The 26,838-nt window shown below is 40.1% G+C and overlaps 3 protein-coding genes across 8 annotated transcripts in view; 2 read left to right on the forward strand and 1 right to left on the reverse strand.

Moving 5' to 3' along the window:
- Positions 1–2,100, forward strand: part of myt1b (myelin transcription factor 1b) — a 101,940-nt gene extending 99,840 nt beyond the window's left edge. Inside the window, exons 23-24 of the mRNA XM_046057222.1 lie at positions 643–786; positions 944–2,100. Coding sequence (XP_045913178.1) covers positions 643–786; positions 944–1,087 — 288 coding nt within the window. The 3' untranslated portion in view covers positions 1,088–2,100. The remainder of the gene's footprint in view (positions 1–642; positions 787–943) is intronic.
- Positions 2,101–8,571: 6,471 nt separating this feature from the next.
- Positions 8,572–15,934, forward strand: LOC123975524 (protein-L-isoaspartate O-methyltransferase domain-containing protein 2). 2 transcript variants are annotated; one of them, XM_046057068.1, is made up of 7 exons: positions 8,572–8,678; positions 10,386–10,546; positions 10,769–10,919; positions 13,002–13,104; positions 13,198–13,369; positions 14,824–14,947; positions 15,092–15,934. In XM_046057068.1, exons 2-7 carry the CDS (start codon positions 10,391–10,393, stop codon positions 15,649–15,651), a joined length of 1,266 nt encoding a protein of 421 aa, XP_045913024.1. In that variant the 5' UTR covers positions 8,572–8,678; positions 10,386–10,390; the 3' UTR covers positions 15,652–15,934. The 2 variants fall into 2 exon arrangements, with proteins under 2 accessions (XP_045913024.1, XP_045913023.1); XM_046057067.1 differs by lacking the exon at positions 8,572–8,678 and adding an exon at positions 8,781–9,069.
- Positions 15,935–18,942: 3,008 nt separating this feature from the next.
- Positions 18,943–26,838, reverse strand: part of kif3b (kinesin family member 3B) — a 12,873-nt gene continuing 4,977 nt past the window's right edge. For all 5 annotated transcript variants that reach the window (XM_046055437.1, XM_046055436.1, XM_046055440.1 and 2 more), the window contains exons 5-9: positions 24,479–24,597; positions 23,837–23,953; positions 22,745–22,850; positions 22,233–22,444; positions 18,943–21,982 (exon numbers count right to left, since the gene is read on the reverse strand). In XM_046055437.1, the coding sequence (XP_045911393.1) occupies positions 21,877–21,982; positions 22,233–22,444; positions 22,745–22,850; positions 23,837–23,953; positions 24,479–24,597 (660 nt within the window). In that variant the 3' untranslated portion in view covers positions 18,943–21,876. The remainder of the gene's footprint in view (positions 21,983–22,232; positions 22,445–22,744; positions 22,851–23,836; positions 23,954–24,478; positions 24,598–26,838) is intronic.

Here is a 26,838-nt window from a genome sequence, read left to right on the forward strand (position 1 = left end):
TCCTACTACTGTTAAACTACGTTTTAGCATTTACCATTGTCATGTAATTACCACTTGTGGCCACAGTGGCCGCTGTTCAACAATTACATAGGTTCCCTTTCAAGGATAAGACAAGTGAAATCTCAAGAGCAGAACCATCATTGTATTCTCTGTACTTTCATATTTTCATACACCAGACTGTCTGTTTGCTCTCAGCCCCAAGTCCTGAAGAAATAAATCTGTAAGAATATGTTGTGTCAGAGGAAGAGTTTGTCAGGCGCTATTTTTAGCTAGTGAGTATGGCAGATCGGTGTATGTGGGATGGAGTCAAAATAAACTAGAGTGTGTGTGTTCATGGTGATAAAGGAACATGCCACCCACTGCAACATTGAGGCTCACTGATGTGTTTTCACAAGCTTCTGGACAACAATGGAGCTCAATGGCTCAGAGGATGGAGATATATCAGGCTGTGATGCACACACTACTTGTTAGTATTACATACAATCCTAATTAGTATGATCAATTAATTGTTAGTAATAGGAAAACTTCAGAATATCACCTCTATTTAACATCTTCAAATATTGATTTTAAGTTGAAAAGACAAGGTACAACCTGAGTGGTGCTTGTAGATAATCGTAGAAATCCTGTTGCTGTGTCTTGTAGATCTCCTCCATGGAGAAGAACCTGAAGAGCATTGAACATGAGAACAAGGTGATCGAGGAGCAGAACGAGGCCCTGTTCATGGAGCTGTCTGGCCTCAGCCGCGCCCTAATCCGCAGCCTTGCTAATATACGCCTGCCACATATGGTAAGTTGTTGTTCATGTACACACACAGGGCCCACTCACACACCTTTTTGTTGAAATTAATGCATATGTTTCAAGATGTATCTTGTGTGTTGACCAGCGCAGAGCCGTTTGTTTCCCTGCTCTTCTCAGTTGAGATTGGTTGTTGTTTGTACCACAGCAGGAGCCAATCACCGAGCAGAACTTTGACAGCTATGTGAGCACCCTGACCGACATGTACACCAACAAGGACTGCTTCCAGAGCCCCGAGAACAAGGCTCTGCTGGAGAGCATCAACAAAGCAGTGAAGGGCATCAAAGTCTGAGGCTCGACACACATACACACACACTCACACGCACACACACACACGGAGAGAGCGCAAACTGTCCTAAAGCGCAGGAGCGTGACGGAGGTGGAGATGAAAGAGAGATGTTGGAATATTCTACAATATATTGAAATATGATTCAAAAACAAAAAGGGAATTCAGGTTATTTAAATAAACGGCAACTTAAAAAAGTCAACCCAGGGAGCACTCTGTTTGAAGAAAAGTGACGCGGACCAAAATCCACACCATGCTGCTGCTGGGATTAGGAGGAGGAAACAGATCCTTCAGTCAGACTGGATGGAAACGAAGCATAATGTTACCAGAGACTGTATCTGGGGGTTTTAATACACTGTATGTTTGCCTGTTGTCTCTTTTGTGTCCTGAACTGTTTTTGGAGAGGGTTGTTCATTTTTTGCGCTTCACACCAACTGAAACATGGAGGAACGTGTACACAGGACTGCTCACAGGAACTTGGTGACAGGAAGACGAGGAGCTGATGACTCTCAGTACTGTCCTGTAGCATACACTGCGTGCAAGTGTGTGCTTTCACCGGCTCCACAAGCTCTCTGATTCATGACCGCACACACCCCGGCAATATGAAGCATGCACTAAACTGAGTATGTGTTTGCTTTGTGGTATTACTGTGGTAAACATGTCAACAGCGCAACGTTGACTCAGTTTAGCGGGAAAAAACATTCTTCAAGCAAGGTCATGAGACAGATCCAGGGCTGTTTATTTTTCATGGAACAGCTGATATCATGATTTAAAAAGCAGCAGATAAATCCTTCTCCCCCCTTTTCTTAAAGCTGAAATGATAATAGTAATAGTGTGCACACATTTCACATTCAGTTAGTCATATCAATAGTATTTATCAACATAGGATTTGCACTTCATTTCAATGAATAGTTTTTGTGGTACAATAATTATTGTTATATATGAATTATTTAAAGTTGTGAACTTTTAAATTGTAACTTATTGCCATTTATGTTATTGAGGTTTATTTATTTGAAGCAATCTATTTATTAACTTTGTTTTGTAACACACACACATAAAATGCATCTTTACTGATTATCATGGTCAAAGCGATTAGCAGATGTCTTACGTCAATATTTTAAAAGTCTATATAGATAACTGACAAGGCATATTTTGTTTTGAGTACTTTTTAAAAACCTTTTTAAGTGCAGATGTTTTATAACTGACAAAAATCTTTTGATAATTTTACAAAAAGAAGTTTTTTTGGGGGTTCTTGTTTATGTTCTTTCTGTTACTGCTACATTCAGAAACCCACTGCTGAGGAAAAAAAAGAAAGTATGTATTTATTATTTATTTAATATGAAAGAAATTGACTGATATGGCTGTATATTTATTTTGTTATTTATGTGTGTGATGTGACGGTTGAGTCTGAGTAGTCTTAAAGATCCACTGCTAATATTTAAATAAAGAAAATCAATACAAATACAGTTTGATTACTTAGGCTTATACCTAGACATACCAGCAGCTGATTGTAAAGACAAAAAAACAAAAGCAATCTGGTGTTGCTATCTGGTCTCCGTGTGTTTGCTTTTGTCAGGTAAAAGAAAACCAAGAAATGTTAAAAAAAACAAAACATAGAGTTCCAAAATGTTACCTCTCCCAAGCGCTTTGTAGCGGCCACCACTGGCTCACCCAAAACCTCTGTAATGTACCACAGATGCTTAAGTAATGCTTTTGATGATTTTGTTTCTTGTTTCTTGTTTTCATCAGTACAATGGTACATATATTGAGCTCTATTCCAGCCGTGGTTTAGGCTGGATGTATGGGTCTAAAAGACACACACAGACACACACACACACACACACACACACACAGCGACATATCCAGCCCTCGAGGATCCTGTAGGATGGCCTCCTTTGACAAACTTCTATCGGATAAACATACACGCCCTTGTAGCCTTACTCTAGATTTTAATTTTTTGATGCACAAAGTGCCACTAAAAAGAGAAAAAAAAACAAAAACGAAAAAAAGAGAATTCACTTTCTTTCCTGATTTTTCGCATTTCTGCAATGTAACAATGTCTGGTCCTGGGAAGACCACGGCATCAAGAGAGTGGTGATTGTTTCAGATGCCTTTATTTCTCTGCCAAGTTGGCCATTAGTACACTATATATACACTCTGTATAAATAGATTTTAAAGATGCTATATATATGAATATAAACATACATATATTTTTCCAGTGTAATTGTTGACTTGCTCTTCTTCTCTTGTATTACCTTATCAAAGGATCACTAGCTGTCTAGAAGAGATGTGTGGGGCGTTACTAATAGGAGGCAGTTACACCTTATGTAATATCACTAAGACCTGCTCAACTGTGGCTTTAAACATACCATTCAGTCAAGCTGAAGGCAAAGTAGCCTTTGTTGGTGATACAGTACAAAACTTTGGAAGTGTTGTCATAGGTTTCCTTTTCTTTTCTTTTCTTTCCTTTATTGGTCTGTCCTTGATCCAGAAATGTCAAAAACTTCTGCTGTATGTTATACTACTGAATCTGAGAAATGACTGTCACTTTGAAACTAGATGGTTGGCTCTTTGTTCCTAAGTGTCATGTGAGTTCATGTATAGTATAAAAAAAATGACGCCTCTGAATAATGTTCTGCACATAGTGTTTGGCGACATTGTGCAGTTATTGTATTGTTACTGGTCAGGCCTGCTCGCAATGAGCCCATCCTCTCTAATGTTGAAACGAGCAAGTAGGAGACTTTAGTGTAACCTGCCTTTGAGTGATCTGTCGCAGCTACTGTGGTGTACAGTATGATACCTTTGTGTAACTCTGATGTCAAAGGCATGTTGTAAATGTGCTTTTAGCCAATGTAGAATGAAACTCCTTTGTGCACTTTCTGAATAATCGTTGAAAATGCCAGCATTTGAGTCTCGACTTGTAAGGACCCCAATAGATCACGAGCAATAGAAAGTATTCACCCCCACTGGAGGGCGCATTACAAAGCATTGTCACATCTGTTTGTTGCAGTTCACATACAAAAACAACCCGTACATTATGTCAGATGCAGACATCTCTTAGGTTCATGGGGTTCAGCCCGTGCTGTCAAAGCTCCAAAATGCATAGAAGGAAGCAGTACTTTCTTTTCTAAACAAAAACCAAAAGAGATTGACAGGAAGCAGAGTTTGGTTCTCAGGTGACCGTGGAGAGCTGCTAAAGCAGAACAGAGCAATGCCATAGGTCAGCCAGTCAGCTGAGGCTAGAGGCGATAGCAGCGGCTGGATCAAGGCCTCGTGTGAAATGAGATGAGTGTGTGGGAGTGGGAAATTGATTTGCCAGGCTACACAATCTCCCCCTTGTTTAAGGAGGAGGCGTTTGTTGCATAAATATGTGTCCATCACTCAAGAGAATGTCAAAGCTTCTTATGACTTTTAAACCCCCCCCCCCCCCAAACCCCTTCTTCATGTCTTGTGTAACCTTTCCTCATGAAAGATAGTTTTAATGCATTTGGTTAACAAAGTAGCATATTCTTCCTCTCTTGAAATGCACGAGAATACTACCCAAGAGTGTTTAGACTGTGAATATTCTCCTAACTTATTTGATATGGCATGACCCCTTTTAAACTGCTTGATGAAATTGTCTACTGAGGTATGTAAATTAATAACACTGAGGCCATGAAAGCATAGCATTTTCAAAAAATGTCAGCTGAGAAAGCAAATGCAGCCTGCGGTTGGTTCTGCACCCACGCACTGTATGTTTTCTTATTTACATAAAAGTATTGAGTGATGGAGTGAGGAGTTTTATCATTCTAAATAGCAAAGGAAATTTAAAAAAACAAACTGGTCAGGGCCCAGTTTCCCTAAAGAATCTGGAATGAAAATGTATTTAACATGATGACACTTTCAGGGAAGCCAGCCCAGACCAAAATCCAGCTGTGTGTTGAAGAGGGGGGGAGGCACACCTCTGCATCCCGGTTTCATGTTAGGTACAGACACGTGGTTGTCAAGAGCAGAATGGTCCCACTTTGACGCACACACCACATAGAAATTGACTCATGAGAAAGAAATGTCTAATTGAGTGGCACTTTTCATCAAGCTGAGCAAAACCAAAAGCCCCCTACCACCCACCCCCCACCCCACCCCCCCTCCCTGCGGAAGTTACAAACTGTGTGGTCTTATCATGTGTGCCTTTCTCACTCCGCTCATTTCAAGATATGGTGTGTTTACACTTGGCAAACCTGGTTCAAATACTGTGGAAAACGTTTGGTCTGGATATAGATCTGTTATCCATGGGACCTTGGGGTGGGGGGGTGGGGGTGTAAATGTGTCTTTTCCATGCAGGTGGAGACCATTTTGTGACAGATTCAAAACAACAAACTTTTGTTAGGCTAAAGAAACTGTGATCTCATTCTGTCGATTCAGGTACCAAACTGCATGGACAGTTTCTGTGAAGGAATCTGAAGAACATCATCATTATCATCATCCCTAGATAATGCATCAGTGTGTGCAGGGCATTATTTTGAAACAAGTGGAAGTCTCTGTACATATTTGTATTAAGAAGAAACAGTGTTATTGTTGTTGTATTGAAGACAAGTTGAAAATGGTAAAAAAAAAAAAATGAATAAAAAAAAGTTTGTGACAAAGACAAAAAAATCCACAGCCAAGGGTTGTCCTGCTAGCACATTTTTACAGAGATGAGCTATTTTTACTGGTGATTTTCTAGGCATTGATATTGATATCCTTTTAAAAAAGTACAAAACATCCAAAATTACAAGCACTTCCACAACGATAGATTGTATGGTCATTTTTGTTACTTTTGTAGATGTGGTCGTTCCTTTGCTACTGCAACGTTTTGTAAAGTGGGACAGGCCTTGGCTGTGTGTCCTCGGGGTCTCATGTTTTTTTTTTAATTTAAATTTTTTAATTTGGGAAGTAAAACACTGTAGATGGGCCGAATTTGTGACTGTGTGTTTGTGTACTTGTGTACATGTTCCCCTGTTCCTGTGTCAGTGTTATAAACCAGAGAAGTGATGTCAGTTATTGTGGGGGTATGAACCATTTTAAATGTTCTCTATGAAAAACAAAAATAAAGAATCATAGACAAGTATGACTATGTTGAATCTGTGTGTACGTCTACCTTTGTGAGGACCGATTTCAGTTTTAAAACTTGAGAGTGAAGATATTTTGCTCTGTCCTCAGTCTGGGAAGGACTGTTTAAGGGTTAAGACGGTTACGGTTAGAACAGTTAGGCATTTACTTGTGATGATTATGGTTAGGTTTAAGGGGCAAGGGAAGGCATTATGTCAGTGAATGTCCTCACAAGTATACAAAGACAAATGTCTATGTGTTTGTGTTATGAGAGAGACAAATGATCAGTTTTTCATTGCAGTAACACCAGTGTCATATGCATTAACACACAGTATGCATGGTCAAGCAGGCACATGACACACACTGTCTTCCCAACTGGTAAACAAAATGGGGGACTTCGGTGTGCTGTTAACGTGCAGTTACATGTAGTTTTTATGTTGAACAGCACTGGCATCTAGTGGAACATTTAGTTAATCAACATGTTGTGTGGACTCACGAACTATGAGTATCATCATAGGTACTTTGTGTTTCTCTGCAGCTGTTAATAGTGATAATCATTATTCATTAAACACTGTGTTACATTCTCTGATCTCTGAGTTCATTTTGTCACAGCAGTGTTTGCTTTCAGACAGAATCCAAAAGTATAAATATCTACCACTGACCCAGTGAAGCAAACGTTTAGTCTTGGTTGTCAAAATGCATTACATCTAAATATAATAATAAATAAAAATCTAAATCCTAATTAATTGTCTAAATCCTCATGTATAAATATTAAAGCTAACTGTCATGTTTCATCTGTGTTATTTAACATGTTAATCCTCAAATTTTAGTGCATCTAATCACATATCTTAATTCACGGGTGCAACTCCTCAGAATCTAAAGTTTTAATTAGCGTTCACAGTTTCTGAATATGGACCAGTCTGACAGTGGAGAGGGCCAACAGCTCATAGACATATATACGATGTAAGACATGTGAAAGGTGTGATGTGTTTGGTCCGAGGGAGAGGTGGATCCTGAGACAGAGGAAGCATCACAGCAAATATCAGATTAAATGCTGTGTCCAGACAGACAGAGGGGTTTGGATAGCCAATTAGGTGATTGATGGGATTTAATTTGTAAACATGTGTAAAATGGTATGTATCATTTGTTTTTACTGTACTTTTTTTTATTTGTTTGTCTTACATTGTAGTTACTTTACATATAAGGTTGTTCTTTGTATAAGGGACATACTATACCTGAAAAGTGAACACCGACAATAAGGAACCTGTGAATTGACTGGTGTTTGTATGACATGGGTTTATTCAGTTTGCTGTGGAGGATATTAAACTGTATTATTGAGTTACTGTGAGTACACCTCAACAAGAAATTACATAAACAAACATAAAGTCTTGCCTGTCACACTCACACAGTTCCTTAGACTGTCTTGATAAATGGAAATGTCATTTTGGGTGGCAGTTGAATTTTGCTGGACAGATTTATTTAATAAATCACAAATGATCCACTTTGAATGTAACAAAGACATTAATGTTGTGTGAAATTATTTATTTTCTCAAGATTTATATGATGTTGTGGTTTGAGAATATTGATCACTGTTGTTTCCAAACAGGATATGATAATCTTTAAAGGCATGCAGGCAGGTAAGCCAGTGGTGAGAATATTTGTACCGACAGAATAAAGTTGACAACATGTCAGAAAGCTAAATCCCCCAAAGAGATGCTCTGTTTCAGTGTTTTATTCAGCTTTCACTATGTCAGTTTTGTGCTAGCATATTTCTTAAACCATGTCTTTGATTAATTTAACAGCAAATGTAGAGTCAGGAAACACACAGTACAAAGTGTAAAGACAGTGCCAGAAACTTGGCTGTGGCCTTGGTACAGAGTAAAGATTATTATTACAAATATTATGACAATTATCACAAAGTTTTGTAAAAAGTATACCATTTCTGTGAGCTAGATTTACGAGTGACCAGAAAACCATGTACATTGTTATACAGTATACAATGCAATCCAACACAACAAACAGCCTTAATAGCTGAAACATTTGTTTCAGTGGATTTTTCAAGTAGCCTGGTCAACAGGCCTTTTCCCCTGCGGACATTTGGACTTGTCACAGCACCACCATGAAACAGTGGCCTGCGTGCCTGAAACTGAAGCAGCTAAATTAAATTCAGCCATCAATAATGTTACATGCAGCTCTGCTTTTTCATACTGTAAGGTGTCAAAATGTCTTTACTTAAGTAAGCCTATGGTAGGACATCGGTTTAGTGCATGGGCCCAGTACAGCAACACAGTCACTAACAGGGCTAATTCAATTAAAACTAAGACATACAATATCTCTGTAAGCACAGACTTTATGTAGGCCATCCTCTTCGGGCCCTCGTTTGGCGTAAATTACGTCTGACGTCAGAGCGTCAGCTGGCCGAATGTTTACATCCAGCAGTGGTGTGTTTGTGACTGGATCCCTCCAACAACAAAAGCCTGGACACAAGGAAACCCGCTAAGCAGATCATATCAGTCGGCATTTTCACAAGGTATAACCTGAGCTTCATCAGGGTTCATCGTGGAGGCGGCGGGGAGAGCCAGCGGCTCGTTTCCACACCGCCAGCAGTTAACGTTAGCTCTTGTCTCGATCTTTCTTCTTTTCCAGCGACGAAGAGAATGCGGTTTTTTCTGCCTGTGTTGACCTTGCAGCTGCGTGACAGTCTGTTCTTCGTGTAATGCTTCGTCTCTGTTGTTTATACCACTCGATAGTTAGACCAGAGAGCTTGAATATTCGAGTTTATTCGAATCTGGATCACCCGAGTGGCGCAAATAGCAGCCGCAACAACGTGCAGGCTGTGGCTCAATGCGGGGAAAACAAAAACCTGCAGGTCGTTACGGGTCGTGGCGTGACGTTTGACCCTCCTTAATCAACATGCGAACGTAAGAATGCAAGTGATAGCTTATTCATTTAATCAGCGAATGAATTGCGAAGCTCAAATGGCAGCGTTTTGCAGGAAGTGTGTACCCTACTAGCCTACTAAACCACTTAGTGTGTTACAGACGGGGTTACAGTGCCCTCCTGTGGTCACCTGTGCTAACGAATCATAAAGTAGAAGTTTATGATATTCACAGGAGCAACATCTCATTCTGGATCCTCTTCCCTGAACATGGATATTCATTTTGAGCTGCTGTTTGTTCCTTTATTAATTCCGCACCCGACAGCATCATGTCGACTCAACTCAGGTGGCATGAAAGGCAAGAGGTCCAGTAAAATTTAAATGCACATGGCCCTTTGTTCTTTTATAGCCTCATGGCTGTGGCCAGCATTTGGCAGCCAGTGCACCCTGTGATCTCTTGTCCTTTTGGCATTGCCCTCTGGTGTTGTTTTTAACACCACCCTGAACCACTGCAGCAGCATTCACACCTACAGTTGTATTCTGCTGCCGAAAGCTTCATTTAGGCACGAAAGAGCTCAGCGTTGGATGCATTTTGAATCAATAACCACTAGTTTGCGTTGTCATATTAGACATGTGTTGAGAGGTTGTGACTGTCACATTTTTGTAGTGTACAGTGTAGTATAATCACATAATGAATGACTTAAAAACAACATAATTCTTTATTAATGTTATGGGTGATGGAGGATTTTTAGGGCTGCAACTACCGATTGTTTTTAATGTCAGATAGTCTGATGTTTACTTTCTCAATGAATCAATTTATCATTTAGTCTTTGAAATGTCCAAACAAAATAGGAAAAATCTAATTTCTCAGAGGTGATGTCTTCTTGTTGCTTGTTTTGTACAACAAAAACGGCATTTCAGACGCTTGCATCAGAGACATATTTTGACTAATGGAGTTGTGGGAGTTTTACTGCTGAGGTATGAAGCTTCAGCCTTCTACCTTTTTTTATATTGTTCATGAACATAGACAGTATGATTTTTATTATTAAGTCTGAAGTTCTTGAAATCTTCCATCAGCTGAAACTGAAGAAAAAAAAAAAGAAGACATTTATATATAAAAAATAAACAAAGCAAAACAAGAATGATCGTTTTAGGAAAATGTCTGTAAAATACAGTATTCATGAGAATGGATTTGTGCAGCCTGTGGCCCTTTTTAACAAAAGTAGCTTTCCTGTCATTAATCCTGATGCCAGGGGATGATAATTAAAGTTTTGTGTGCAGCAGTGCTTACTGTAGACGTGCTCTTATCCCATAATTGTTGTCTGTATTAGTTAATCACCTGTTTTTCTTTGCCTTCAGTCAAGATGGGTGGAGCTGTGAGTGCCGGTGAGGACAATGACGACTTGATTGACAACCTGAAGGAAGCTTACTACATCCGCTCAGACCTAGTGGAGCGGGCTTTTCGAGCCATCGACAGGGCCGACTATTACCTGGATGAATACCGGGACAACGCTTACAAGGTGAGCAAAACAAAAGTCTGTGAAATCACCCAAACAGGGTCCAAAGCAACTCACAGCATACATGATGACAGTGTTTTGGAGTAAAACGCTGATGGATGAGAATATTAGTCACTGGATATTTGTCGTGTTTTTAAGGACATACCGGTAGTTGTAGAGTTACATAGGCTGAAAGATTTGTGGGTATAAGAAAAGGTGGTTAATCTCTACCATTGTTGTTATTAGGACTTGGCATGGCGGCATGGAAACATCCACCTGTCTGCTCCATGTATCTACTCTGAGGTGATGGAGGCGTTGGATCTCCATCCAGGCCTCTCCTTCCTCAACCTTGGCAGTGGGACCGGCTACCTCAGCACCATGGTCGGCCTCATACTGGGTACGTGGTTAGCTGCAGTAATTGAGTATGCAGCTCCTTTATTATTGTTCTGGTATCTCAGTGTAAACATGTAGCAGCGTGAAGGTCAGAGGTACGCTCTGGTGAACTGATACACGTTATACTTTGGTGTGATTGGACAATTCACTAAAGGAGGAGCAGGTTTTCATTAGATGCTTTATATTTTTACAGTTGCAGAGTAGTATTTCACAGTTTGTCACCAGCAATCAACTAAGGTCCAGTTCATTTCCCCGTACTTACAGTATCGTCGCTCCCTGTGTTGAAGAAATATTGTGAGACAGGTTCAGGTGTGAACAAGATTCGGAGACTGATGAAGACTTAACAACCGAGGAGATACAGTGCCAGCATACAACATGTGAACACATCGAATGCCAACACCAAATGTTTCTGTCTTCCCCCTATAGTTCCTGTAGGTTTCTCCATCAGGTCATCTTTAGCTGGACTTAACCTAGAACAAAAAATCTATCTGATGTTTAGACTCCAATGCTTCTTCATATTGGAATCTATTACTATCCATGAGTTGTACTCTAATCTGTTGAGATAGAAAGTTCTACAACATTCTTGTAGGACTCAACCTTGTAAGATTCCCAGAGAACAGCGATATCTGCTAGCCTGACGCCTGAGCTTCTGTCTCTGCCTTATCAGTCTGTCATCTCCCTAACAAGGACAGATACATGAGAGAAATAACTAGAGCTGGAAGGTCAGTGAACACTTGTGGGGTCAGCTAATGACTCCAAGCTAGACCTGTCTTACATTTCCCTGTTACATCAATTAAAAAACCTAAGAAATATTCTATAACACCCTGCTGTGCTGAGATCAGTGTTTCCTTGTGGGGACCACGAGATCAGAGCTTAGAGAGAAAATCAGCGCTGTACATATTCTACATTCATATAATCTGTTCTACTTGAGTTGGTTTACTGAATAAATCAATAATATGCATTCCATGGTTACATTGACATTTCAAGCAAAAAAAGAGACTATGTTAATAAGTAATTAAGTAAAGATTTATTCATACAGATTTATTCATAGAGCACTTTTCTAAATAGGGGTTATTAAAGGTGGGGCATGTGATTCTGGACATAGCTTGTTGATATTTGAACTCGACAGGCAAACAAATGCACCCATCCCTTCGGTGCTCGTTCAGAAGCTCCGCCATCAAACAAACGACATGCAAACACACAAACACAGCATCCAAAACACAACAGAATACAAACTAGCAAGTCAGTTGTTAAGAATGTTTTTACAAAACTACAGTGAAGTAATGTATGAACTAGGGTTAGCAAACTGTTGCTACAGTTCTGAAGCTAACATGCAGAGAGGACGAGATGTCCCAGAGCCAGCACACCTTCTCCAGACAGGAAAATGTCTGTAAAATACAGTATTCATGAGAATGGATTTGTGCAGCCTCTGGCCCTTTTTAACAAAAGTAGCTTTCCTGTCACGAATCCTGATGCCAGGGGATGATAATTAAAGTTTTGTGTGCAGCAGTGCTTACTCTGTCTCTTCTGCTACTATAGCTAACATCACAACAACCTAAAAACACTAATGTTATCCACCTGTCAAGCAGAAACAGCAACCTCCGCATCTGTTTTCATGCCTCGGTCTGAGCCACTTTGTTTGTTTCCCATTTATTTATTTTCCAGCGCGCACAGAATGGACAGCTAGCAGACAGTGAGGAGATTTAACAAAAAGTGTGTTGAATTAGCTTTTTCCAGACTCGCATACCCCACCTTTGTGTGCTTCTCATTGAAAAACATTCAGCGTTAAATATTAAACAGGCACGCTAGTAAGAAACAAAAGAATATCAAATAGATCCAAAACAGAAATATCATTAGAAAAGCAAAACGTCAGTCAAGAAAAGCACAGTGAGTCCTTAAACATTTAATAAAAATGTTGATTAAATTGGATGAAGAGTGAGAGGTAAACTATTCCAAAGTCTCCCTTCATTTTAAGTGGAGCTTTGGGAAAATCTTGTAGACACTCGTTAGCACACCTTAAAGACTTTGTGTTCATGTAAATGTGGTTCATTTAAAACTGTGATATGTGCTGTGCTAACTGTTCCAGGACCATTTGGAGTGAATCATGGAATAGAGTTACATGCAGATGTGATTGAGTATGCCTACCAGAAACTCGACTCCTTCATCAAAACCAGCGACAGCTTTGACAAGTAGGTGTCCAAACGTTCTGTGACATTTTTATTGTTTTCACATCTTTCACTCTTGTGTACATTGTTTTTCATCGCTCCTGTGACTCTCTTCAGATTTGAGTTCTGTGAGCCGTCCTTCGTTGTGGGTAACTGCCTGGAGATTCCTCCAGAGAGCCGTCAGTATCACAGGGTGTACTGCGGCGCCGGGGTGCAGAAGGAGCACGAGGATTACATGAAGAACCTGCTCAAGGTGGGGGGCATCCTGGTGATGCCTCTGGAGGAAAAGGTTTGTGCACAATAGTTAAAATCTGCAGCAACACTTTAAGTCCCTCGATTTAGCATTTACAGGCAGTATATAAACATTTAATAAATAACATGACCCCACAGAGGTTAAATAGCTGGGATTCTCTGCCAGTCAGTCAAAACTGAAGAAGCCTTTTGGATGAAAACAACAAACAAAATGTCTTTGAGTATCTTCTACCAAGTCCAGTTGCCTTGATTTTAACCTTATTTGGATTTATTTAATGACTTGCCACACAATAATGTAGTTGCAAGCAGATGTGCATGTTAATTATTTATGCGTTTGACAACAACTATAATTCTTTCTGTGAGCTCCCATAAGAGGAGGCTAGTTTATAAATAATCAATGACAGTATAGTAAAACACAGTTATAATAATAAAGTGGAAACCTTGTATAGATAGATATTTCCTTGTACCTTATATAGTGATCACGTCTGTCTGGGTCCAATTGATGTATACGTGGATGATAATTATAACCACTTTTTTTCTTTATTTCTCATGCAGATTACCATCTAATTAACATTTGTATATTTATTCCATGAATATAAAGACTTTTATTGACTGTTTCAAAATACAATACAGCTAGAAATTAAATGACTGTACTTCGTATTATTTGAATACAGTATATGGCTGTACAGTACTGCATATAAAATATAACTTTCTAAAGTTCAAATTAGGTAACCTAAAACAGTATTGTGCTGTTTACAAATACAGTAACGTCAGTAATGCAAATAGGCTACTAATCCACAGCTTGTCGCTGTTACGGTGCATTCTGAATTTTTAACAGAGGTAACACAGTTGGAAAACAAACATATTCAGATTTTCTTTCCACATATTGTCACGTATGAAAAGAGCCAAAAGGAACTACTTAATTACTGTTAGCAAATTAATAACAGCATTTGTATAGGAATGATTTTTGATCCATAAAAACAGTTTCTACTTTCTACTAATACATCTTTAAATAAGTTCTGACTGTTGACAAATACTGTGCACTAATAAACACTTAAAATTCCCTTATCTGCTTACAACTACAATATAGTGAGTTATAAACCAATTAATAAATGTTTATACTGCTTATTAATTCTAAAAGGGGGGGGGGTTAAAGTACAATTTTACTGCATATTCTTTGATATTACTGTCACCTTCTTGTCTTAGTGAGTGTCTGGAAAGGTTGCTATCTTAGTGGCTTTGTTATAATGTATATGCAGAACCTTGTATCTCTACTTATCTGAATGTAGTTTTGATAATCTCAAAACAGCTTTTGCAATGTTGAATATCTGCTTTTGAAACATTTTTTGGGACGAATTGGTTTATTATAGTACAATAACACACATTGTACACACACATTGTACACACTTCTTGGACAGTTGGAACTATAAATAGAAAGCAGCCTGTTGAAGTTACTGATGTATGTATATATGTGTGCTGTATTTCCTGCAGTTGACCAAGATCACCCGAACGGGGTCGAACAGCTGGGAGACCAAAAAGATCATCTCTGTGTCCTTCGCTCCTCTGGTGCTGCCTAAACACAGCACAAATGGTAAACCCAAGACTGTCCCACTACGTAAGTGTGATATTGTCTCCTATAGCTTTTATTCAAATGTGAATTTTGACACATATAGTACGTGTCTAATTATTCACTTTTGTTGTCTCTCTCTCTCGCCTTCCTATTTTCCGTCCTGTTTTCTCGTGGTTCTCAATTTTGCAGCCAAGTATGAAGTACGGACGTTACAGGAGCTGGCTCGTATCTGCATCCGCCACACCCTCAGAGTGACCACAAATGCAGGAGACAGCCAGTCACGTGGCCGAGGTTCCTCGTTCAGCGTGGGCAGGGGTCTGGCGGTGGCCGGGCTCCATAAGTACGGCCCTCGCTTCAAACGCCGACGCGTCCACCGGCGCCACTGCAACGCCCTAGTCCTGGCCACCCGTCAGGTGGTGGCCAGCAGTGGTATCGGCCCCGCTCCTCTGGACAGCAACAACAACCAGGGAGGGAGAGCGGAGGACGAGGAGGAGGCAGGAGAGAGGGAGGCGAGGCGGCAGATGAGAGGGAGCAGGAGGGCGGGGAGAGGAGCAGGAGGGGTGGTGGAAGAGGAGGAGACGGTGGAGGAAGAGGACGAAGAGGAAGAGCAGGAGGAAGAGGAGGAGGAGAAGGAGACCGGGGAGCTGCTCCGGCCCCAGCCAGCCGTGAACGTGCTTAGAGAGAGGATACTGGGCCTGCCGCTGCCCGAGCCTCTGAAGATGTACCTGCTGTACTACAGAGAGAAATGAAGATGAAGCCAGGTCCTGAGTCCCGGAGCTGAAAGCAACAACCCCCAGCAGAGGTTGTTACAACCCCACCACCACCTGTACAAGGCAGGACAACATGCCACCTACCTTATCGACCCCCAGCTCCAACATCTCTCTCTCACCTGTTCTCATCCTCTTCATCATCCATTCTCTTTCCTACTCCCTCTTTTTCGCCCTGCCTCCCACTGTTGTTTACTTGATTCATTTCCTGACACTCTAAAGAGTCAGTTCAATTTGTCCAGTGGAGGGGAGGGGAGGGGAGGGAGGGAGGGGGGGTTATGCTACTTTGGGAATGCAAACCATTCATGCCAATATTTCAGACAACCAAACAGTCACTGATAAACTTTGTGTCACCTTTTGTGGTGCAAAGAAATAGATATTGGTACATAATACATCTGCAGTTTATCAATTTGCGCTACAGCTCTGCAGCTCTGTATAACTAACATGCTAATCAAGCATTTCCTAAAAACAGCTAAACAGTCCACAGTTGCCTGAGTATCCACAGCTTGGAAAGGCAACATAGTGGTGTTGAGAAGGTAAGTCTACAGTGGCAGACTAGACACGGCAACAGAGTTCAGACACTGTAGCAACAAGCAGAGAGAGCCACAGGGCTTTCCACCTCTTTTCTACCCACTAATTGCAGCTGTGCCCCACGTTCGAGGTTATACAGTGATTGTATAAGTCGTGTGAATGCGGGTTTGTCCACATGAGGTGGTGTGTATTATCATCTAATGGGGACGGTGACGTTTTAGAAAAGAAGACAGAGTTGGCCAAAGCTCAGCTTTGTGAGTGAAGAAGATGTGCTTTCAAAGATTCAGTGATGTGAGAGTTGTATTTTCTCTTTCACCATATATTATTATACATATTTAATGATGTTGTAGCTACAGCGAGTAGGTGGTTGTATTCATTTCCACTGAGTTCCAAATAAAAGAGGAGCTTTGTCTTGAGCCCTCAGTCCATTAGATAATTTAACTTAAATTATCTGCTTTTCCAAGGCCAAGGGTTGACCATTATTTCAAGCATTTATAGTAGAAAAGATGATTTAACAGGAGCCTGAATTTTCGCTTTTTCTATGCATATGTTTAATTGTATGTGTCATTGTATGAGTTAAAGTCTGTCTTTGTCTCCTGACGAAGATGAAACTGGCCTAAATCCTTACATTGTTGTTCTTGTGTATCCAAAGGGCAGTCTCACTGTTTTTCTCTACATCCCATTGTATTCTCTTAACTTAAAGAGAATGACCATAAAAGATCACATACTTACTAATATTCCAATTTACATAAATAAACCAGCATGATAAAAACACATAACTAATGTTTTTGATTATTGACAGTGTGCAGGTTTTCTCTCACTGTGCTCTCGTTTTTTTTTGTTTTTTTTCTTGTAATATTTAGATTTTTGAATTTTGTGAGACTTGAAGTGGTGTGTGCATATGGAATTGTTATATGTTTTGTTTTGTGAATCATAAAAAAATGCAAAGATACTTTGATAAATAGAAGAAGTATCTTTATCACATTTTCCTGATGTAGTTACTTGTTAGATGGGGCATTATTCCTTTGTATTTTTTGCTTTTGTACCAAACTTTCTGCTCCCTTCTGTGCCAAACTTAAGTTGCATGGACTCGATTCTCGAGAGGAAACGGCAGATCAACGGCAAGTCACTCATCTGAAGACAAATGCGGTTTTTCCATTTCAGAAACTGCTCCACTACCACTGAAATGAGACTTGTGGTTAAATATGTATTAGTTTTTAATCATGTTAAACATTAGATTTCTCCCAGTTTGTATCTGAAGAATGTCTGTGATGAGTAGCAAAGTGATCTTTGCAGAAGAGCCCTACATCACTAGATACAGTTAATTAGATAAATTTTAGATGTGATCACAGTAATAGAAGAAGGATTTGAATGTGTGCTGCTTATATTGGTAATATATCCAAGATTGAATGGGAGGATTGTGTATACAAAGCAGGTCCTTATCAGGCCAGGAGACTCACATCCCTGTGATTCCTGAGTGTAATGTCATGCTTCAGTGTTTGGCCAATTGTCCATTTCTACTGCTGCTGGATCTGCCTTGGAGTACTGTATCGACACCATTCCTTTATTCAACATGAGTACCATTCATGTTTGGTCGTTGTGCAGCTGTGATTTTTTTCCGAATGTATAGGATCATGATGGGGGTTTTTTTGCACTAACATTAAGTTTTGGTGAGAATGACTTGCTTGTTGTTTTTGAGCTATATTATTGACTGCTGTTAATAAAGTCCATTATACAAAACAAGTTGTAAATGAAATAATTTGATTAGATGAGACAGCAGCTGCTGTTCTCAGTGTTAGTGCTGTAAAAGTGTCAGTGTTTAAGATTTTAAATGTGAGTCTTTACCAAACACTGGTGATACACACAGTAAGAATCTTTAGAGGAATTATAGGTTTCAAAACCCCCTTTGTCACCTTTGTTTGTTTGGTCCACTAGTGTAAAAGTGTAATTGCTGTGTGATCTGTCCAAATTAATAGTACCATAATGGAAAACAATTAGTCTGACTCAAACGGACTAAATGACGCAGGTTTTGAATAATAATAATAATGATACACTTTATTTATTTAACACCTTTTCAAATAATGTTACAAGTTGCTTTAAATGGGAAAAAATAAAATAAAACAAATCAGCACCACATATGAAATCCAGCACATTCATATTCATTGAGTTCATGGAGAGGTTCCTTCGCAGAGTCAGACCTTTTCTGCATACTAATACAAAAGGGAGATAATGTCTGAGGCTTCTTTTTTACTGAAATCCTCATTTTGGTGTGAGAGTTTCTAGCTGAGGTTAAAAATTATAATTAACTGAGAAGTTAGTCAAAACTATTAGGCCTTCTTCTCTCAACAGATACATGGCAGGACAAAGCTCCCTTGTATCTTGGGTTGGTTCTTGGATCTGAGTATGAATGGACCATCCCCCAGGCTATGGGGGGAAGCAGCTTTGATATATAGGGGTATATATATATATATATATATATATATTATGAAATCTCCACCAGCCACAAGTCATGGGGCTTGACAAGGAAACCAAGGTCTGGTTCTGAGATCTGCAGTGCACCCTGGGAATTGTTCGGGGCCTGACGTTCTTCAACAGAGAGCCAGAGATTAGCTTAGTTTGTTTAAGCTAAATTAAACTCACTAATTTCTCAAATCAAAATATGCTCTACCGAACACTTGGGGAATGGAGGGTAAAACATTATCACACACATTCTTCAGTACAGAGACAGGACATGCAGACATCTTGTTTTCATTGAATGGTCTTTAATAATCAAAAGAAACTAAACAGGTAAAAGACATAGCCAGCCACAGACAGAAGTGCACCAGCATAATCCTCATTTGGCTATAAAAACAATACCAGCACATAAAAGTTGGTCATTAAAGTCTTAGATATGGAGTTTGGATCCAGTGATGTAGCTATGGGATACAGATGCAAAGGTATTGAATTAAATTAAGACATTCACATTTTGCTTACCAAAATCCTATGAATGACAAATACTCACACAACCAAACGTATTAGTCAAGCGTGGTACAATCATGCGGCAGGAATACAGCATTGCAATGTTAGTTACATCAGTTAAGCCTTATTCTAAAGATTATGTTTATGTTGATGAAGTTAAATGTACAGTGAACGTGTAAATACTCTACTGTGACGGGAATTAAGCTCCCACTTCTTTCTATAAGCAGTCTCCACACTTCCCCAAATTAAAGATATGCAACTGTTTCACCTTCATCTTCCATGTGGAGAACTTATCGACTAAAGCATGTTGAAGTGTACACGCACACACAAAAAGCCTGTACCTTGCCGAATACAAAAGAAGACACATAGCACATGTATGATGCAAAAAAATAAAACATTTCAACATAAAATTACAAAGCTCAAAAAATAAAATAATCTATTTTAAAGAAATAAAACTGAATAAAAAAGTATCTATCTACATCTGTATATAAAAATGAAAGGTTATAATAAGTTAATTTTTTTTCAACATGGAAACCCATTTTTGTAGTTTTCTTTTTTTTATATATCTGTAAAAGTGACTGAGGATTGCCTATCAAGAAGTCTATAATCATTGTTACATATCTAAATACATAAGGTATGCAGGCATGGGTCAAACAGCAGACCCTTTAGTTTTAAAAACAACTGAGACAGGTTGATGGCTGATGGCTCTTAAACATACAATCAACTGCACACATGACAAGTATTTGAGAGAGTTTCATTTGCCATTTGACCCAGGCCTGTTGAAATGTCACAGTGGGTTGTAAAACCCTACACAGTAGCAGCGAGCGGACAGGACACTCCTCACAGTTAGGAGTATGGGGAACAGAGAGCAGCAGAGAGGTGGGCTGAACCGTGGAGGTTAAAACTGCACATTATTCATCTGTATGCATACAAATGGAATGGTTCGTGGATTCAGATCCACTCAAATCCATAGTGTTTCGACTCTGTTTTGTGGCACCACCACAGTACTGTGAAGAGCTCAGCACTCCCCTGGGGTTTTAGTGTTCTGTTAGACCAATCAGTTCTTTCCAATGACCACTAGGACCAATACAAAGGTAGATGAGGTAAAAATAAAACAAACAGAGGGGTATAAGTCACCCTCTGCGTGCCTTCCTGTGGCCCCTAACCAGAAACCTGGGGGTGGTTAAATGCTGTGTCCAAATGCTCTGCCTCTCCATATAAAGAGCACAACCCATTCTGACAGGAATGTCAGGACCATGCTAATAACAATTCCCTGATGCTGGAATGAATGAGGACATGTAGTAATGAAAAAACCCTGGCCAAGAAGAATGTGCATGCACACTTCAAACTAAGAAGCAGAGATTAAGGACACAGGCTAAGGCACCTTGGAACCCTGATAAATCTGAGGCACATTCCAGGATAGTAACTTTGAAATGACCCAGGGTTTGGATAGTATTGATCTCCTGCTAGGATGTCTAGTGGCCAACTGCAATGTCATGTAGTGGGTGTTTGTGTTGAGCTTTCTCCCATCGTTCCCCATCTCCATCTCGTATGCCCCAGGAAGAACAGCATCTACTGATTACAGCACCTTGTGACAGAGGCCAAGCCTGTGGTGTGCTTTACTTTCTGGCCTGTGTGTTTACAATCATACAGAGTTAAAGGAATAGTTCAACATTTTAGGAGATACACTGTTACTCTAATGTCTGTACGCTAAATATGAAACCAGAGCCGGCAGGTGATTAGCTTAGTTTAGCATAAAGACTGGAAGCAAGGGTTAGCTGTAATCCAGCTCAGTCCATCCACCTACCAATTAATAATTAACAAACTGTATCTTATTTGTTTAATCAGTACACAAACAGAAACAGAGAGTTGCATGCTGGAACAATTTCTTGACTGGCAGCATTGCATTGCTAAGATAAGCTGAATGCCTCTAGTGTCATATTTAGCACTACCACATGAGAGTGGTGTTGATTTTCTCATCTACCTCTCTGCAACAAAGCACATAAGCATATTTCCCAAAATGTTAAAATATTCCTTTAAAACATAAAACACACACAGCTCCGTTCTACCATGATCAGAACTACAACAATGGAAAGAAACAACAAAGTTTGACAAATTGAAAAGTTCAATATTCCAACAACAACGTTAAGACACACATGCTCACATACACACACACACACGACCAGACGTACAAGAACACACTGACAAACACATACACACACCAGCCCGGTTACTGACAAGTCCATGTGTCTTTACGTCAACCCCCCCCCCCCCTCCCCCAATGTTCACACTTACAGTAAGAGAGAGAACTACAACAGACTTGAGACGATAGGAAGAAGTGCATAAAGGATACTGCAGTCCATCAAGGGGGATTCTGAGCACACTTTCGTTTTTTTCTGTACATTAAGAACATTGTGGCATTTAGCCAAGTGTAGGGAAAGGTAACAGCAGTGTAGAGTGATGTGAGGCTTCATGCGTGGCTGCTGTCCTGACTCACTCTCAGGATGAGGGTTTCCAAATCAAATATGCAAGATGACGAGCTCATGACAACAGTTCGTAGTGGTGTGGTTACAGTTAAAACCTACAAAGCAGCATTAGTCTTAATGTTTTTTCTGTCATCTTGACAAAAAATTACTCACACAAAACTAAACCCAGTCTCTCAAACTTGAGTCTCAAAGTGGCAAGGTGCACAAGACAGGTTGGTGGTGACAGAAGCCGTCACTTGGGCACCAGGCCGCGGGACTGTGGGTAAAGCGAGGATCCTGGACTGGAGGGGCTGAACGGAGAGGTTGGAGTGCTCGACTTCTTGCCCGTTCTTGGTCGACTGAGTGACAGAAAGCAATGAAAGGGTTAAACAGATTGTAGGAATGACAGCAAAAGGTAAAGAGCCTCCCACATTCTAAGGTTGAATTTGTGTTTTCATTTTATTTACGTTTTAAATGATCTTTTCTTCCCGACCAAATGTAAATAATGCAAGCACCAGCCTAACCACGTGTATGCCACTTCAAAATGAATATAATGTGTGGTCTTGACAGCTGAAGGGGAGCTACACAGAGATTTAGAGGTTGCCTTACCCAGACTTTGGTTTCTTGAGGCTGCCACTTGCGCTGGCGGGTGGGGTTGGTCCCAAGCTGCTGTGAAAGCCTGAGGCATCTACCTGGATCTCATCCTCATCCCTAAGAGCGTCCTCCAGAGCTGCCGCCACCTTTGGGGCGATAACCGGCTCCTGATACTCCTTAGTGGTCCGAGCCGGCAGGTCCATGTCCAGCATCATGATGTTTTCAGCCTGTGTTGAACACAACAGAAGGACACTCAGAGACAAATAAGTCAATCCAGGTTCATGTTTATGTGTTAACAATGAAGAATAACATATCGTAGGGTGAAGAATAGCATATAAAATGCATATATAATTATAATATACTATATAAAATATTGCATGTTGGTAACTTGGAAAATTACTATCAATTACAATTGATTGTTTTACGTGTCCTCAGTGAATCTAAACTCAATCCACTGAGAATAATCAGTGAATGTGTGTGATGAATACATTCATTATTGACAAAGGTGAGGAGGATGTGCAGCTTACTTTGTATCTCATGTCAGGCCTCATCATCATGGCCATGCGAGCATGGTGACTGAGAGGCCTCCTGTAGCCAACCGCAGACAAAGGCCTGGTCATCATCTGGTGGTCACTGAAGCAGACACACAGAGTGAGACAGTGCATAGGTCATGCATCATGGGAAAACTGGGTAGCTGTTTGAACCTGTCTTAATGTGTCATACAATAAAAGCAATGAACTGTTATTACAGAGGAAATAACACTCAACAATGTTAGAGTATTTTATAAATTCTACTAAAACATGTAAATGCCGCTTTCAGACTTAATACTCGAGACAGACACTTTCTTGCGGTGTCCACCCAGACAAAATGTCAAAGATTTCCTGAGTGAGCCTTTAGACACTTAAATTTGGAACTGAATATATCAACAACCACGAACAGGCACTTTTATAGCTCAAAAATCAGGGATGCACCAACCTGACTTTTTGTCTCTGTGATACAAATAAGGTAATAAAAGCAGCTATAATAAAAACAATGTCCAATTCAAAATGATCTCCCAAGAAAAACTAAATCTTCCTAAATCTAGTTTTAGAAAAACTACATGGAGCAAATCTTAGCTAACTGATATTGATATTTAAAAGCATTTGCTGTGAAGCACATGCAGGGAGAGGCGTCCTGTTAACCGTAGCTTACCACAGCAAATGAGTGGAGCAGAGCTGAAAACTGACCACTGACCTATGTAATATGGTCAATATCTGCGTCAATACTGATCCAACAGATCAGATTGGGGCATCCCTTTCCATTGTCTCCCATCTCTACACACAACTTTGCCCTCCACCTAGCCTGCTGGCAGGGGATGGCCTTGTATACATTTAGAGAGTACATAGGACAAACAGTGCAGGTTGAGATTCCCCTGCTGGCCCTCATCTATTACACATAACATTACAATCATACATTAAACAATACTGCTACAAATAATACTACACTTCACCCATAAGCATCTTATTTAAACCCATAGATATTCTTATTCTAAAGGCTTTTACAGAACATGTCTGCTCTTCTCACTTTTAACTAGATGAACAATGTGCAAAAAAGTAAGTTATTATTATTCAGTAACTTACTCCTCTATACGTGTGATGGGCTTCGTTTTCCAGTATTCATCCTCCTCATCAAAGTAAGCCCTGTTGACTATTTTGTTCTTCTCCTCTAACGGAATGAAGTTCTCGATGATTAGATGCCTGTAAGATGAACAAACAAGCAATTAGACAGAGGCAGTAACAGACAAACAGCCAAGCAGAGAAATGACAGCGACACAAAAATGTTCAGATGACTCCAAATAAATAGAAACACATAACATATCAATACCTGCTGAGTTATTTATTTCACTAAAGCAGAAAGCGTACTGGTTCGAGGCTGTGGTTTAGAAACAATATACTTTTTACATTAGTTTCACATTAAAGAATAATTACACATAATATCTAGTATGTAAGATGAATGTGGCTGAACAGAAGGTCCAATAATCCTATGAATGCAACAGTACAACCTTCTTATGCATTATTTAAGCTTTATGTTATAAAATCAAGGCTTTGAGTTTAATGCATTCCCTTTGTATAAAAGAAAAAAGTGTCAGGGTCTGACAGCACGAAATCAGATTCAGTTTGGACATAATTACAGTAAATGCCCCCTCCTCTGCCAGGGCAGATGGTGTTCATAATAGATATAATATTGATCAATGCCAACAGTACGACATGCAGGTTCCATACTTGAGTTTGAGGTCCCTGGTGAGCTCATTCTGGGTCTGTTCCAGCTCCTGGCGTTCCTCGATGTGTGCCTCCTGGATGTCATGGATTTCTGCCTTCACTGCCTGCAGCTTGGCAAACAGCTAGAGGAAAGAGAAGAAGAGAGGAAACCAGGCTGTCTTTTAAAGAACATTTAGCCTTAGAATTTAGCTTAGACACCTCACTATCATAAGTAATAATGGACTATCCAATTAGACAAAGCAAATAGTGTATTCTTACCTGATTTGAAACAACTTTAGACTTCCAAAAATAAATAGTCATCACATTGTACCTATCCTTTAAAAATGATCAAAACACTTATTATGCTAGGGGTGTATTTTTATGTATAAACAATATATATTGGTTACAGATGCCAGGACTGGAAACAGATGCAGAAAACAGTGTCTTGTGCCAGCGTGGATGGAGGACAGTCATTACTCAGACTAGGGTCGGGCCGATAGACGATGCCATCGTCCATCGGCGATGGCTGACAGACATCACAACATTGAGCCAGCCATTGTGATTGTAAAATCTCAAATTTTCACATTATACCACCCTGTGAAAGCAGCTTTTAATGACCACGGACATTCTTATTATTGTTTTTAAGTATACTTTGCACCTGCCTCGGAATTCTCTTCTCCCCACACTCAGACACACCTACACCCCAGGTAAACACCCCGGCTTGCCCCGCCTCTCTCTCCCCCCTGTCTGCTTCATTTTCTCCATCAGCAGTGTGTTTTATAAAGTCGCCTAAAAGATTGAGAACTCCGTATATTTCCACGCAATCCATTATCACGGCAGCAGCTGAGCTGCATGTCGGCTTATTAATGACGCAGCCAATCAAACAACTGAAGCCAACATCTGCACTCTGTGTGTTCACTGCTGCTTTACCTGGTCCGTGCGTAAAATATCCACCGCGACTTGTAACGTAAGTTATTAGTCTACCATTTCTTTACCGAGTGAAGTCTGTGCGAGAACACATGCACATAAGATGACTGCACATAAGACCCCCGCGCGCGGACACCCGATGACATCATCCATCCCAATGTTTCATGGTAGACATCGCCCAACCCTAACTCAGACCATCAAAGGATGCAGCGGATACCTTTTTTAGCTTCTTGGTTTTGATGTCAACCTCCTGCTGCAGAGAGCTGTAGGTCTCCTTCAGCTCCAGAGTCTCCTCGTCACGACTCTCCACCTGCTGCTGCATCTCTCGCTCTCGCCGTTTCTGGAATAAAACACAAACATTTACTCCAGGTGTAACGAGGTTAAAAAGGTGTCACTGATTGAAAGTGAGGTTGTCATGTGGTACACAAACTTGACAATCAGTCAAGTAAGGGATAATGTAAAGCAAAATGGCCATCATTAAAAAACAATGCATTATAGGGAAACAACAAGGGCCGCAATATAAAGTGGAAGACTGTGGAGAATGTGCAATGATGGCTAATAATGAAGATAGTGACTCCGGGTATACAGGGATATAAAAGACTCCAGAATACATCTATCAATAATAATGTTTTATTATTTTAAAAAGTTAGTGACGGTTTATGCGTTGACTCAAGCCAAGTACTGAATACAAGACCGACCATCCATCCATCCAGCACACACTTTGACTGAAAGACTGAGCTGGAGAATGAGAGGATGGATTTTTTTCATAGATTGGGGGTTTTTAGATACACTGGGGACATGATAATAATAATAATAATAATAATATGCGACCTTAAAAATGGCTTCCTCCATGCTTAAAAAATATAATCTATATATTTCAACTGCATACAAAACCACCCTCTTCTCTATATTTTGTCTTTCATTCGTCTTATTATGTCCCTCAATCCCCCTTTCATTTAGCTCATTTAATGACTTGTATTGCATTCATATTATAATTAGTGGCTGTGCGCTGCGCTGCGCTATTGTAAAGTGACCCTGGTTTTGGACTACAGTAAAATGAATCAAAAAAGCAGGTTTAAACCGGTCATTGCATCTGGGACAGCTCACAAAGGAATGAAAACATTGTCTCTGAACTATCCTGTCAGTAAAATTGTGACAGAAGTCTTGTAGTCTGCACCTGACACTCGCCAAGTGGCGGGAATCGATCTCACCCACCCTAAATTAAAAACAACTTTCCTGTAACCTGTGATCACATTTTTGATCCTTGTGACCTTCAAACAAGTTCTCTAATTAAGATGGGATTCAAGTTTCAGATGTGTGGTATACCTGTTCAGCGATTTCCTGCCTCTTCAGCTCCAGCATTTTCTGTTGCTCATTGGTGTGATCCACAATGTTCTTTCCCCCTACCAGGAGCTTACTCTCCATCGCCTGAATGGAAAGGGAGGGGGGGGGGGGGG

This window comes from Micropterus dolomieu, linkage group LG08 (genome assembly GCF_021292245.1).
Source record: "Micropterus dolomieu isolate WLL.071019.BEF.003 ecotype Adirondacks linkage group LG08, ASM2129224v1, whole genome shotgun sequence".
Classification (NCBI taxonomy): Eukaryota; Metazoa; Chordata; class Actinopteri; order Centrarchiformes; family Centrarchidae; genus Micropterus; species Micropterus dolomieu.

Bases quoted from the DNA above. Each gene is read 5' to 3' on its own strand.
- LOC123975524 (XM_046057068.1), top strand. From the start codon at position 10,391: ATGGGTGGAGCTGTGAGTGCCGGTGAGGACAATGACGACTTGATTGAC. The intron at 13,105-13,197 runs GTAGGTGTCCAA...GACTCTCTTCAG, and splicing joins ACCAGCGACAGCTTTGACAA to ATTTGAGTTCTGTGAGCCGT. The intron at 14,948-15,091 runs GTAAGTGTGATA...TCAATTTTGCAG, and splicing joins ACCCAAGACTGTCCCACTAC to CCAAGTATGAAGTACGGACG.